Source organism: Cyprinodon tularosa, unplaced genomic scaffold (genome assembly GCF_016077235.1).
Source record: "Cyprinodon tularosa strain WSP-4 unplaced genomic scaffold, ASM1607723v1 ctg695, whole genome shotgun sequence".
Taxonomy (NCBI): Eukaryota; Metazoa; Chordata; class Actinopteri; order Cyprinodontiformes; family Cyprinodontidae; genus Cyprinodon; species Cyprinodon tularosa.
The window spans coordinates 1-15,301 of NW_024039446.1; the positions used below are offsets into that span (position 1 = coordinate 1).

Below are 15,301 nucleotides of genomic sequence, written 5' to 3' on the forward strand. Positions count from 1 at the left end.
TATCTACAAACTGAGCTTTAAACTGTTTTTCTACATGAATGTATGCCGACACAGTGAGGTGCTGTTTTTTATGCTTTTTTTCCCTCTCCCCATTCATTTCCTATGGGATTTTTTTTGCGACGTTTTCGCTAATAATTCGCAAACCTTCGGACTAATGAGAAAGTTTTATACAAGCATGCATCGCACCATTGGTCCCTACGCGTGTGCCAACTTTGGGCCCGATCCGACGAATGGTGCGTGACTAGTTACACGCCGAAGTTTTTAGGGGACGAGGAGAACTATAAGCTATAATAATAATACGCGGAATAAATATGTGCAATAGTAATAGGTGGGCCATGCCTTCGGCATGTGGCCCCCCTAATAATACGCGGAATAAATATGTGCAATAGTAATAGGTGGGCCATGCCTTCGGCATGTGGCCCCCCTAATAATACGCGGAATAAATATGTGCAATAGTAATAGGTGGGCCATGCCTTCGGCATGTGGCTCCCCTAATAATACGCGGAATAAATATGTGCAATAGTAATAGGTGGGCCATGCCTTCGGCATGTGGCCCCCCTAATAATACGCGGAATAAATATGTGCAATAGTAATAGGTGGGCCATGCCTTCGGCATGTGGCCCCCCTAATAATACGCGGAATAAATATGTGCAATAGTAATAGGTGGGCCATGCCTTCGGCATGTGGCCCCCCTAATTACTTTGATTAAATGTATAACTTATTGCATAATATTTATCATAATAAAATACATTTGATGTTTTGTATTAAAAGTCCATTATGGTCCTCCTGTCGCATACTGTCTGGCCCCCTCTCTCAGATGGTATCAAATTACATATTTGGGTCTATATGTTGGAAAATGACAATATTTAAAAACCAGAATTAAAGAGGCTGAAAAAGCATGTTGATATATTTAAAATGAAAAACATTTTTTTAACTAAAGATATTCTCGAGGGGCATCAACCACCCTGGTTTTAACCAATTAAAGTTTGTCCCTCCTCTGACCAACCCTTTACAACTCTGATATTTCCAAACTTAATAATACGTGACAGTGTCTTCAGAGAGTTGATGTCTGGTTTTGTTGCAGTATATTTAAGATTATGTTGTTAAAAATAAGGAACTGCTGGGTAGCTGCTTCCCTCAGCACATCTGGATCAGGTCTTGGTAGTTGACAATGAACATCGCGTCTTTTTCTAGCTAACTGTAATCTATATCTATGTCTATTATAAAATTTGCTCTTATTCTAAATTTCTAGCTTTCCCCCTTAGCAGCTGATGTGATAAATTGACATGCTTGTATATACTTAAACTATAAATAGAGTAGAGTTGGCAGCTGGCTTTACTGTAAACAGATGACTGTAAGTGTGTATGAGTTTGTGGTTCAGGTCCGTTAAATCCACTCCGCCTGTGTCTCTCATCTCTGCAGGAGTCGGAAGATCCAGATCCGGAACATTCCCCCTCATCTGCAGTGGGAGGTCAGTTGTTTTCTATCTCTGTTTATGTGTGCATGTGTGTGAGAGACAGTGATGCCCAGTTGAACAGCAACAGGCGGCACATAAACCAATTTCCTAACGATGAGTCACCGGCCTTTGTAGTCTGGTCCTAAGTGTTTGTGAGCACGTGAGTACTGTTGGGATGAACCTGCATCATTGTGTCGACATCCTTAACCTTGTAGGGGTCCGAATGTTGTTGTTCTCCATCTCTATGCCTGCAAGACTCCTATTTCTCTGCATTCAAATCTACATGCAGTTTGCAACTTACAGAGAAACTCACTTTATTGGGAATAATAACTTAACTGGCCCGAACATCTGTAGCATCCTTTCAAGTCAGTTTTTAGCAGTTACATTAAAACAGAAAAGTTGGGCTGAAAGAACTTTATGTTTTGTGCTAATAGTTGACAAAATTGATGTAGTTATGATTATTTACTTCTATTAAAAGTTTGTTTTTAGAAAAATAAAACTGTTAAATGCAGGTCAGGATTTCTGATCAGATCTGCGTTCTCATCTGGCTGCAGCATATCTGCTCAGAGATGACAATGTGTTCCCAAGCAGGTGAAAAATGGTTGCTCAATTTTGTATTTGTAAAAAGAAAAGAAAAAGCAATGACAAAAGAACTCTTTAGTACCTTTATATACCTTATTTCAGCAGACTACGGTGTGAATTATAGTTCATCTATACAGACTTAAATTAGTTCTTTAGTGGTTTAAATTTGCTTCTGTATGACTTTCTTTCTAAACGAATTTTTGATTAAACATAAACCGATCTAATCTTAATTATCAATGGAGCATTTAGACATATGTTCAACATATTGCTCACCTAATCAAAGTTATCAATTACATTCTTATTATTTGATATATAGATTAATGCAAAAATACAGAATAAACTGAACATTGTAGACATTTCATATGTTTTGCAGTTGCAGAACACTGAGAGTGTATGGAGCTGATGTGAACTGAATAATCAGCACAAGTGTCAACAAAATGTTTCATTCTATTAAGCCCCAGAAAAATAATAAGAGCCATTCTTTCAGCCCCCTGTTTTTATGGGTACACCTCTAAATGATGAAAAAATAATTTTTGCTTTGAGGTAAAATACAAAGGCCCAGGTTGTATGTTCCTGTGCCAATTATGATTTCTGCCTTTTGAAAACTCTGGCCTGCTGATATAATTTTGGCCTAATTTCTTCCCATTTTCATAGCATAACAAACTATTAAACACTGATTTTTCTACCAAAACAGAACTATAGAGTTTTAACTGTTACTGGGAATCTTAAATTTAATTTCTCCAGATTTTTGGATGAGAAAACTATACCCCCCAACCCCCTACCCAAAAAAAAAAAATTAATAAAATACAGTAAAACCAAATGAATCTCCACAATAAACTACATAATAGCTACTTTTGAATAGCCTTGAAATAAACACATGAACCAGATACTAGCAAAAACACTTTTTTCCAACCTGAAAATCAATCTTGGGATGGTTTGACGTATTAGAGTAAAAATAAATCTGTTGGCTCTCTTCATTCCACAGTTTTTCATCTACTTTGCATTTTTATGGTATTTAAACAAACTTTACCCAAAGTAAATAATGCTCCTGCATTTCTGTGCAGATAAGCTGCACCATCATTTCTAGCTTATTTGTGCTGCCAGTGCAGCATAACTTAGAAATAACATATATACCACCACATGAGCCCCTTCTATTGATTTAAATGAAGGATGCTCTAATGTTGCAGCAGTGACCTGATATTAATATAGGATCATCCCATGCTAATTTATTATTAAAATTTTTGTAGCTTGAAATGGCTAAAACAGCACCAGGACTGGATTCATTTGCTAATTAAGTTAATGTTTAATTATTTCATTTTTGTTTTCACTTGTTAACCTGAAAACTGGGCAAAGTTGGCCTTCACCTTTGGCTGTACTTAGCAGTTTGATAAGCTTAAATGAGAGTAATCAGAGTAAATTAACATGCTGTTGGTACTGAATAAGTGACTGCATATTAATTATGAGAAATTGGGGTGACAATTTGCCAAAGCAATCATTGACATAATGTATCAATGTTAAAGAGATAATTTATTAATAATTAACAAATAGGTTATTAATGTTTGGCCATCATTAGGAAACTGCATTTAAACCATTTATAGAAGATAAATAGATCATTTTACGCTGCCATGTTAGTTTAGCCTTAACGCTAACATCAGTGGACCAATGACGTGAATCTAGCCTTTATTTTTAATTTAACTTTATCTGTCATGTTGAACTTATCCTAAAATCAGTAGGCTTAATACCTTAATAGATAATCTATTTAACTTTTATAAATGGTTTAGATGTAGTTTATAAATTAATTAAACAATGGTAAATCTTTTTAACATTTAAAATAATGGTTATTGTAAAGTTTAACTGGAGAATAAGGTTCAGAGATACTTTTCAAAATAAAAGCTCTTTAAAAATTTGACTATTATAAAGGTTGTTTTACAGATCCCTAATACACTTTAAAGCCTAAAGCATTTGTGGCACCCTTAATATGGTGCAGGAGGGTATGCGTTATATAGCTCGCATCTCTAGTTTTACTCTTAGTTTCCTTTGAAAGTTGCTCTAAATCAACTTGTGCTGCAACATAAGTCTGTTCTGTTTCAGGTTTGTATTTATGTCTCTGACCTGAACTTTGGTGTCTCTCCTTAGGTTTTGGATGGCCTTCTTGCTCAGTATGGTACTGTAGAGAACGTGGAACAAGGTACAGAACCCTCCTCCTAGATCCTCACATGTCATATTTAGTTCATCCTTCTCCAACTGTTTGATACATGTGTGTCTTTTTAGCAAAACTTCAAACACCCAGACCTCCCAGTGAGTCACGACCCCCTGTGTGACTCCGCTTCCTCATTATCATTACCACACATCCATTATCTAAACATGCTGTTTCTGCATATAAATCAGTCTTTATCATCTTGTCTGTCTCTGTGTGTTAGAGTTTGACCCAGAGCCAGGATAGTGTGAGGCTCTAAATAAGAAAGGTCTGCCCCCCTGGGCCTGTTAGACTCAGTGTACGGATTGAAGTGGGCAGACGAGGCGGAAATCCCGGAATAATGCGCCTGTGTCTTTGAGTTTTGGGATGCGGCGTTGTGGCACAGGAGGCGCCTGTGGTGAAGCTTCTGAACTCTGATGTTGTGTGTTGATAATTTTTCTCTCTGTACATAGATCCATGAGCAGACATGAGATGGGGGTGGGGGGGTAGACACAAAAAAATGCAAGCTTGGAAAAAAAAAAAATCTTGGCACATATTTGCTGAAGGATTCTCTGTTTTCAAACAGCCAAGATGAGCTGCCGCCCACTGTTGTGATGACAGGTGCTAAAAGGCAACCCAGCAGAGAAATTATTTTACGCTTAAAGTTTTGAAAACAGTTTGCTCCAATCTCTACACGACACCAAGGGAATTTCCTCCTCTGTTTGGCACTTCAGACATCACCGGTTACTATGAATAACCCGTCTGAGCCACCTCGTCTTCTTATTGTTCCATTTTTCCTGCATAATGCCACTTCTTCCTGCTTCAGTTCCTGCACTCTGGTTACAGTTTTCTGGAACAGTCCCATATGTGCGTAGTAGCGGGACAGAGCTGGCTGTGAGAGCAAGCTTAGTGCCAAGCTCTGTCTTTGTTTCCTCTCTCTCTCTCAGGTGGGCATTTAACCTATCCAGAGTCAAATTTGACCAACTCACAATGTTCCCCCCTTTTATGATGTTGGCTCTTTGCTGTCCTTATTTTCATGTGCTTTGGTAATTGGCCTTACAATTACGTCTGTTTGAGGGGATCATTTAAGCACTGAGGGGATTTGTCAGCATGACCTGGTAGCTGTTGTTTTTACTAATCAGAATATTGGCTGGTTGGATTTGTTTTGGCGCTGGTTGGTTCTGGTCAAGCTGAAAATTCGGCAGGTGCATTTCTAAAAAAAGAAAAAAACTCTAATGTTACAAAAGACAGATTATTGTTACCTCACAACATAACAAAATATTTTAAAAATGTTTTAAAGTGCTGCACTACTCAAGAGCTTTCAATCATCCCTGATTGTTTATCGCATACAGACTTCGTAAGACTCTTTTTATCTTTTAATATGATCAAATCAATAATTCTTAAGAGTTTTTGAAGGTGGATGGACTTTTATTCCACTATTTCCACTATTTTTATTCCACTATTTTACTTTTGTTCTATTTACTGTTTTAGATGTAGTATATGTTCAGGAATAATAAGTCTGCTAAATTCAGGTGAAGAACCAGTTTTGTTTCAGCACATTGCTGACAATTGAACACATAAGTTTTAAACTGTTTTTTTTTGCCCTCTATTGCAAAGGTCAGGAAAGAAAAAAAAGAAAAAAAACACAGAAAACTGTGAATTTTTTAGTTAATTTAAAAAAATACCAATGGTGATTTGTTTTGCTGGGATAGGAAAAAAACATTTCTCGATTAGAAAGGTGGTTTCAAGACAGCTTCAGATTTCTTTACCATCCTTGAGTTCAGGTTATCTGAACAGTTAGATTATTGCTTTGATTTTAATTCAATTCAAATGCATTTTTAAAATCCGTTATTAATCCCAAAGGGAAACTAAATGTAGAAAATAAATACATGCTTGCAGGTTTAGATTATTAGCTGTTGTCTTGTAGCCCTTTTCCCTAATTATGAAAATCAAGACAGACCTCCTGTACCTGCTCTGCATGCATTTTTGTCTTTTATGGTTTGAAATTTATTAATTATATTATTCAGATCCAGCGGTAAAGTAAAAAACTGGATTCCAATTCAAGAGATGTATTTATCTGTTGTCTGCCTTAGAGGATTTATTTTGTAAACTGTCGGAATTATATAAAGCAATTATATAAAGGATAGTACAATTTTATAACGTATTGTAGATTTTAATAAATTCATGAAAAAAAGAACCATTTTTTGAAAAAAATTTCCTGTATTGTCAATTAAGCAAATATGGAAGCAAATATGATGCATATAGAAATAGCTTTGAAAACTCTTTGTTCTCTTGTCTTTCCTTTCTCCGAGACTGGCTAAGATATATAGATCATATTGTTCAGCGGAAACTAAGTCTATGATGCTTTAATAAAAGTTCCAATGCTAGACTATGACCAACCTAAAACTTTAAAGTATGAATAGTTTCAGCTTCCTTGTATTTAAATAAACTTTTAGCAGTGCCACTAATTTTTTTTCTTATTTGGAATTAATTTAAACTGTTTAAATTAGTCCACTTAAGAGCTGGATTTAGTAACAGAAGATTAAGCTTCTGTTACTACAAGATGAATTTAATTTCAGCCATGTGGTCAATATAGGAAGGTGCTTTACTGTTGCTTTATTATATTTTTTGTTTTGACCAAGTTGTCTTTATTTTATATGAGAACTGCAGAATATTATTGAATGATTGGGTTTTAGGGCTGCTCAAGAAAAGAAAACAGCCGAAGGCAAGCCTTACTTTAAATAAGAAGTAAAATAAGTGTGGGAAACTTTGACAGAGCCTATTTTAAATTAATAGATGCCCAATATACCAGGGGCTATCACATATTTTAGCTGCAGATTTAATAGTTAAGCTTTAAACTCAGATTTTTGTCCCTCTTGAAGCAATTTTCATAATCAGCTCATCACCCAGACTGATCACCTGATTAAGGTGATGGTGTTGTTTGTCGCTGCATGTAAGGGATTCTCTAATTAGTGCCTCTCTCTGCATCAGACCTTGCGTTATCTCAGTGAGATTCACTCTGTGCTGCTCCGTCTTTACAGACAAATGCTCGACCACCTATGTACACCAAGGTGTGTCTCTATTGTGCTCTTCATTTGCTTTAATCGGCCATTATTTGCTTTGTTCAGGCTGTTATGTTGGACTCAGATCCGTTTTGGTGAAAGTGACAGCGAGGCCTTTGTGTTAAGCAGCTTCGTTCTGTAGTGGAAGCAGCAGGGTTTGGAGAGAAGCCAGCATGGTGATGGCTGTAATGGATTCACACAGACAAGCAGCTTTCTGGGTCGCCACGGGAACCTGGACGCGTGTCCGACTCACCTACAGAAACAACAAAGGCCTGATATGTGCATGTGTACTCCTTTGTTTATTGTATCTCATGTTTTTTCCTCTCTCTCTTTTCTTGTCTTGTCCCACAGTGAACACTGACACAGAAACAGCAGTGGTGAATGTTACATACGCAACTAAGGAGGAAGCTAAAGTGTAAGGAGCTCGAATAATGTACTATATGAGCCAAGCACCATGTGTAACACTGATGTACAGACACAAGACACAACTTATAGAAACACTTCTTGTGTCTAACCTGTCAACAAAAGCTGGGGACACACTACATTTTTCACAGTCTTTATAAATAGTATAAATTATTGCTAACAGACTTTGTTTCCATTTCACGACTAAAAATCAAGCTTAACAGATCAAATGAGATCAAGCTAGCAGAATGTATCCAGATCTTAAAAAAATGTGAACATTTTTGTTTGACTGTGGCGAATGAACAGATCCAGTCATTTCCTACGTCAGAGCAGACCTTTCCCAATGGGAAGTTGATGGATAGTTGGCATATCAATCCATCCGTCCATCCATCCATCCATCCATCCATCCATCCATCATACATCCATCATCCATACATACATACATCCATACATACATACATACATACATACATACATACATACATACATACATACATACATACATACATACATACATACATACATACATACATACATACATACATACATACATACATACATACATACATACATACATACATACATACATTCATACATGCATCCACCAACCCACAATATTCAAAGTAGAAAAATAATTTTCCCTTAAAAAACTGTTAAAACAAAATAAAAAATGACTGAAATGAAAATAGTCACATAATTTTGATGTATGTATTATAATATATAATGAGAACAACATTTCTTAGGTGTTTTTATGCGTAATATTAACTTAAATTCAGTAAGTCTACAGAAATCACTTTAGTTAATTATTGTTTATTTTCTATTTTAAGCGTTGTCATTCAGAATGTGCACAGAGGTACAAACTATATTTTTTTGGAGTGACTGGAATAAGTTGTGATTTAAATACCTTAGCATAATTTGTAAAAACAGTCTCTCTAAGACCTCTGTGCAACTGTATGCATATTTTCCACAAGAAGAAGTTTCTTTAAGCTTTCTAAACAGAAAGCTTTCAACATTTTTCTAATCTATCACAAAATGTGATGAGAGATCATGGGTTGCTTTTGCCTATATTAGTGTTTATATCTATTTATTATTATAAAGTTCAAATCGTATTTTGATTTCAAAGCATGGGCAGATTGCAGGAAAATTAAGTGGAATTATTTCAGTGTCTAAATGTGTGTAGGTAGGTTTTTATTTTGAACAGCTAAACTTCAAGTTTGTGTTAGCTGCATGCCATGATCATATCAGTAATAAATGCTTAGTTTATATTACTCATTATTTAGTTACACTTTATACAATTGTATTTTTTTTCTTTTTTTAAGTAGAATACCTTAAAATTACAAATGTTGTTAGTTTTCCAAATTACTTTAAACTGTAATAACATTTGAGTGTTTCCTCTCTGTTTCCGGCTCTTACTTAGTCTCCTTCTCTGCATCTCCTCAGTGCCATCGAGAAGCTGACAGGACACCAGTTTGACGACTACTCCCTAAAGGTGTCGTACATCATGGACATGGATGCTGCCTCGCCTGTCCAGGCTCCACGAACGCGGCGTGGAGGGCGATCCTCCCGGGACCAGGGCACCCCTCAGCCTGGACCGTCGGGAGGCTTTGGGTCGCCCCGTCTCAGACAGCCGGACTTCCCCCTGCGGATGCTTGTGCCTACTCAGTTTGTGGGAGCCATCATTGGCAAAGAGGGCCTGACCATCAAGAATGTCACCAAACAAACCCAGTCCAAGTAAGATTTTGAAATCAGTTGAAAGGCTTACGTTGTCAATTGAAATCATTTGAAATGTGTGTAATCTCTGCATCTTTCTATCAGGGTGGACATCCACCGGAAGGAAAACGCAGGCGCAGCTGAAAAACCCATCACCATCCATTCAACACCCGAGGGGTGCTCCTCTGCCTGCCAGATGATCCTGGACATCATGCACAAGGAGGCGAACGAGACCAAGACGTAAGCCTGTAAAAAACAAGCACATGTAGCGACTTGCCATAAAGCTATATACCTGTCAGCAGGTTGAACGCATATGCAACCCAACATGGAGATTAAGCATCATGTCTGCAGGGCTGTAATCCCATCCTTTAACGTAAGCCTGCAGACTTTTTAATCTCATTGTGCTCTCCTTTCTGGCCTGGACCACTAACACAGTAAGCATTGCCACCTAGCGAGCACGTGATCTCAGCTTAGTGTCCAAGAAATCTAATTGGGTTTGACACTTTTTACAGGAAGCTGCACCTTTTTACGGCTCTTTGAGCTTCTTGGTGTAAACAGCAACCTTTATTTTTAGCATTTGTCCGCTTTTATGTGTGAGCATGTAAACGTTTTAGAGAATGCTAGTTTTATTTATTTTTTTTTTTATTACATTTGTTTTTTTTTTCATTTGGGAGAAGGATAGAAGCATTTGAAGGAAGCACATTTAAATGCATCTAATTTTATATGTTAGAACTGTCTTGCTCTGGTTTTCGGATGAAGTTTTGGGTTTTTGCAGGTCATTTAGGTATAAGCTGCCATATATAGATTTAAAAAAAAAAACTTAAAGCAAAACAACTAAAGGGACTGGAGTTGCATTCTGCCTTTATAGTTATAACTTATAATAAATATATTATTATTGTTCTAGGCAGTGGCTGTTTAGGTCTCGCGTATCTGTGATGGTATCACAGCTTCACTGTTATGTCATATTTATATTTCTGTGGCTTTATTGATCACTGCACTCATTGTTTTAAGATTCATTTTAGATGTCTAATTTTCCTGAATCCAAACTTAAAAAGTTTATTTCATGTGTTGCTAACACTTTATGCACATCTATTTTTCATTTATTTTTTTCATGCTTGTTCATTAGAAGCTTCAAACCATAATTCAAAGTTAATATTCTACTAAATTAATCTACTAATTTGTGCTGGCACACAATAATAATAATATCTATGTTTTATTTAGTTTTTCTGACAAATCATTCACCTGTTGGTCAGTAACAATAGCATCTATATTACACATTAAGCTGTTACACTTCCTAAATCCTTTAAATAATATCCCAGATTAATTCAGTTTATGTTATTAACCGATGTTACCACCACGTGAATTGACCACATTCCTGTTTCCATAGAGACAGCCAAATGGAAAGAATTTTCAGTTGTTTAATGAGGGGGGGAATGACCCACTCTGTAACTATAAATGTAATTCGACATCATTTTTTCTTCCCAAAACATCTGCAAATAAATGCACACAAATCGATATCGCAAAATGTTTCTTCTATATTTCAGTCTCATCCTATCAATACACCAAGTGTCCAGCCTTTCATTCTTTTCCTTTTTTGATTTGATGTTTCAATCATTTGGCTTCCATGGAAACAATGAAATGTTAATTTCATTGTTTTTAGGTGGGAAAAATAAACCGTCCGTTCTGCCCATATGCATCCTTTTAGAAAATACATGATAAGATGAACTATAAGTGGGAAATCATGAATTATGAAATACTTGCTAAGATGTAAAGAAGTTACAGAGATTTAAATACATGGTGATAAATAATTATCAAGATAAAAGACAAGCAAGTTTATGTTACATTATAGTAAAAAGACAATTAAGAGTGCTGCACATGAGCAAAACAAGAGGAAAATACAAAGAGGAAAGTGCAATGCAGCTGCTTAATAGGAGAAAAAAAATGCTAAAACTGATATTTGAAGGTAACAGATTGAAAGATAAAAATTAAGAATTAAAATAAATCCCTTTATTGACCCACAATGGGGACATTCTGGTGGGACAAGGAATGGATTTTCTATTCTATTCTAATTAAATCATTTTAATTATTAATGTTTATTGTATAAAATGAACAGTAAGATTATTAGTCACAAAATAATTACTCACATACGCTACGCTAGATAACAGATTTAATTGAATAATGTTTAGACAGCACAATCAAAGCCTCCCAAAAATATATATATATATTTTAATCTCAATTGGCAGCAACAGTGGGTTTCAGTGCTTTTTCTGTTTTTAGAGAGTTTTAGTCTTTTAATAATTTTATCTTACTTTTTTCAATCATGTATCTTCTTTATATATATATATTCCTCTTATTTTATTTTGTCACTTTTATTTTATTTAAATATTTGTCTTGCCTCTATGCCACTGACATATATATATGTTTATTTTTTTGTTTTGTTTCTCATTTACAGCAGTTTCATATTGTTGGCAACTGAAATTTGCTATATAAAAAACTTGCCTTGCTTCGCCTTCTATGCATTTACCCAAGGCTTAAATGATTCATAGTCGCCTTGAAATATAGTGTGTGAGAAAAAAAGAAAAAACAACTCCTATTTTGAAAATATATCTATGAACATTTTTTTTACAACCTTTTGTTACCTTTATGTATTTCTACATGTTTTCAATAGAATAATATATATTTTTGGTAATTATAAAAGATTGCTTTAAGACAGTTTTGTTATTATTCTATGTAAAATGAAAGTAAAGGAGTGTTAGTGTTTCAGTTGGTGTAATCTACCTCAATCAGTCAAGCACTAATTCTTCCTTCAAAAATGACAATAACGCCCACAGCTTCAAGATGTGTCAACAAAGCGACACCGCGCTGCCTCGCCTAGTGCCACACCTGCAGTAATAAAACCGGTTGCCAGTGCCGCCCTCCACCCTGTCACTCCACTCAGCCTGAACCCACTGAAACTCAAACCACAAGACCCACACATTTGCCGTACCCTCTCAATACACCCCTAACTAAAGACACTATGCAACACAGATCTGTATTTACAGATTGCAGCCCCTAAAAACACACTTCAGGTCCAGCCCTGAAGAAACCCCCAGCATCTGGCCAGCCTCCACCACACCCCACCACATCCCCTGATATAGATTCACACCCTGTAATTGCCACACAAAGCAGTAATGTAGATAATGCAGGAGTTTTTCTTCTTCCAGTAAATGATCATAATCGTACCATCTGCTCCCAACAGGCCCACAGAGGCAGATGTTGTAAATCAAACAGCTTTAAATATTACTTCAGCCCCGACTTTTGCTATCTTTTTATATGGTTGCATCATTTAGTCAAATATGTCTTTGACTTTAAACATATTAATGCACAATAGGTAAACATTATTTGTAAGTCAATCTTATCTGTATCAAGCCAACAGAAAATGTGACTCACCTTACATTACTTTCAACATACACAACACAGAAAATCTATTATGCACCTTAATACGTCTTGTAGAACCACTATCCTCGGAAAGCTTTTAGACAAACATGAATCATCGAATTCTGGGTATTATTTTTCTTTCTAACATTGATGTTCTTTCTTTAGTTTGGATTTGGAAGTAGTCTCTTTTTAGCATGCAATTTTTGTTTTGTTTCTCCTCATGTCATGAATAAGTACATAAAACAACCAATTTCGACTCATGATTAAAGAGTATTGAATGGTTTATATGATGTAAAATCTGCAGGGTCTTATATCAATTCATCAATTCATCTGCAGAAGCAAAAGCATTTTTAGGCAAAGTGCAGAATCATTATCCCAGCTGAACTATCTTCCAATGGATCTTGTTTGTTCTAAACTTTTGAACCCAAAGGAAATCTTACAAGAATCAAATCAAAACAAAAACCAAGTGAAGAAAACAGTACTTCCAGCTACTTCTCTGCATCTATATGATATAAAAGTGTTTTTTTCTGGTCTATATGTACTAAAAGCTCTGGTTTCTTATGCAAGGTGAGACTCTTGGCTCCCCCCCCCTAGCTTTAGCTGACGTGGGCTGAATGTGGCCTTGGGGCCATTTGCTACCAGGGTAATGATTCTGTGCAATCCTGAACAGCTGCACAACTACAATGCACATAAAAACTTTCTTTTTATATATTTTTTATCCTTATTTAGATTTTTATTTATCCACAACTTCTAAATGGAGATAATAAATTTTAACCTATTTCAATAGATCTTAAGTACGATACAAAGAAGCCGTTTCCCATCAATCAAATGTATTGCTTTAACTATATATATCCGTTTACTCAACCTGCATTATTAATGGGAAACAAGCTTATTTCTAATCTAGTAGATAAAAAAACACTCTTTAACTTTTTAATACATTAATACACTTTTTAATACATCTAAGACTTTTTTAGGTCTACAATGAATAACAGATCTATTTTACAGAAACATTTGTGGTCCATAGGTATACTGTACACCAAATAAAACTACATAATCATTTAAAAGAGTGGATGTTAAACGGATAAAATTCTCATCTCTAGTTCTATTTTTTATAATATTTAGAAAAAAAAACTGATATTTCCTCCTAGCACAGTAGTTTCAATAAAAAACAAATTGTATTACTGTTGTTTTGCAGAAACTTGTTTGCAACCTATGTATCTATCAACATAAAGAGATAAATCATTTAGCTTCCGTATCAAAGTCTTGTGCTTAGAGAAGCATTTGCTATGAGGCAGCTGTCCGCATTCCAGCTCATCCCTGTCATTCCAACGACATTCCTTACACCCTAAGTGAGGTGAGAGCGACACTCAGTGGAGTCAGTCTTCTGTCATCCCATCTAAATTTTTTATGTTTCTGCGTGTCTTTAGGACGGAGGAAATCCCTCTGAAAATCCTTGCCCATAACAGCCTGGTGGGTCGGCTGATTGGGAAGGAGGGCCGCAACCTGAAGAAGATCGAGGAGGAGACAGGGACCAAGATAACCATCTCCTCGTAAGTTTGTCATCAGTCATTTACATAAGGGGCGTAGCTTTCTAAATGATGGAACAACTACATAGGATTTAGTTTAATGATTAAAAAAATAGAAACAAAGGGTTCAGCCATTGTTTTTGCTCATTAAAATATTTTTTTTAAATAAAACAATCCAAAAACAATCACATTTTCCATACTTAATCAGGCCTGGAAAATATTCCAGCCATATCCCAAACCTTTCCAGACTTTTCAAAACTTTTCCAGACTCTATAATAACAATGTTATTGTTCCCATTGATCAGATGAACCAGCTCGTTATTTACCACCCCCTACCTTTGGTCCAGAACAAGTAATATCAGAATATCAACATTCATTTTCCAGTTTTCCTCCACCCTAATTGGTAAATATTAGTATCAGTCAGCTGAGGAGATAAATGTATATGCATTCAACCACAGACTGGAAGAATAAAGTAACTGAGGCTGTATGAACCATTGTGAAAGTCTTGCATCATCGCTCCATCTGCAAACACTTTGCATGATGAGGCCTTTCCAGTGGAAAACATCCATACTGTTCATAGTATAAAATCTATGCTGGATTCAGACCTGATCGATAAGCAGCAGGGACCCAGGCCTGTTTCTGCTCATCCAGGTGTGTGAAGATCTAAAGAAATCTACCTGTAGATTTGAGGCCCAGTCACTCTCTGTATCAGTGGAATGACGGTGAATATCGCCCACTCTTAACCTGGTTATACGATGTACACAATTTGCATCAGACATCCAAGCTCCCCATTTAAAAGTGAGGCTCCCATCCTACTTGGCTTAACCGCAATCACTTAGCAAAACAGCAGCAGATATATTCCCAATGCTTATGCGTAACAATATTTAGACTGCTCTATTACTGCTTTGTTACAGTATGTTCTGCTTCATGCAGCCACACCCTCCTTCCTGTACGTTCATCTTTTTAGTTTC

At 36.1% G+C, this 15,301-nt stretch overlaps 1 protein-coding gene across 2 annotated transcripts in view; it reads left to right on the forward strand.

Annotated features, from left to right (window-relative positions):
- Window positions 1–1,412: 1,412 nt before the first annotated feature.
- Window positions 1,413–15,301, forward strand: part of LOC119771921 (insulin-like growth factor 2 mRNA-binding protein 2) — a 33,041-nt gene continuing 19,152 nt past the window's right edge. For both annotated transcript variants that reach the window (XM_038268163.1, XM_038268162.1), the window contains exons 1-6: window positions 1,413–1,471; window positions 4,175–4,226; window positions 7,628–7,691; window positions 9,119–9,409; window positions 9,494–9,628; window positions 14,233–14,355. In XM_038268163.1, the coding sequence (XP_038124091.1) occupies window positions 9,180–9,409; window positions 9,494–9,628; window positions 14,233–14,355 (488 nt within the window). In that variant the 5' untranslated portion in view covers window positions 1,413–1,471; window positions 4,175–4,226; window positions 7,628–7,691; window positions 9,119–9,179. The remainder of the gene's footprint in view (window positions 1,472–4,174; window positions 4,227–7,627; window positions 7,692–9,118; window positions 9,410–9,493; window positions 9,629–14,232; window positions 14,356–15,301) is intronic.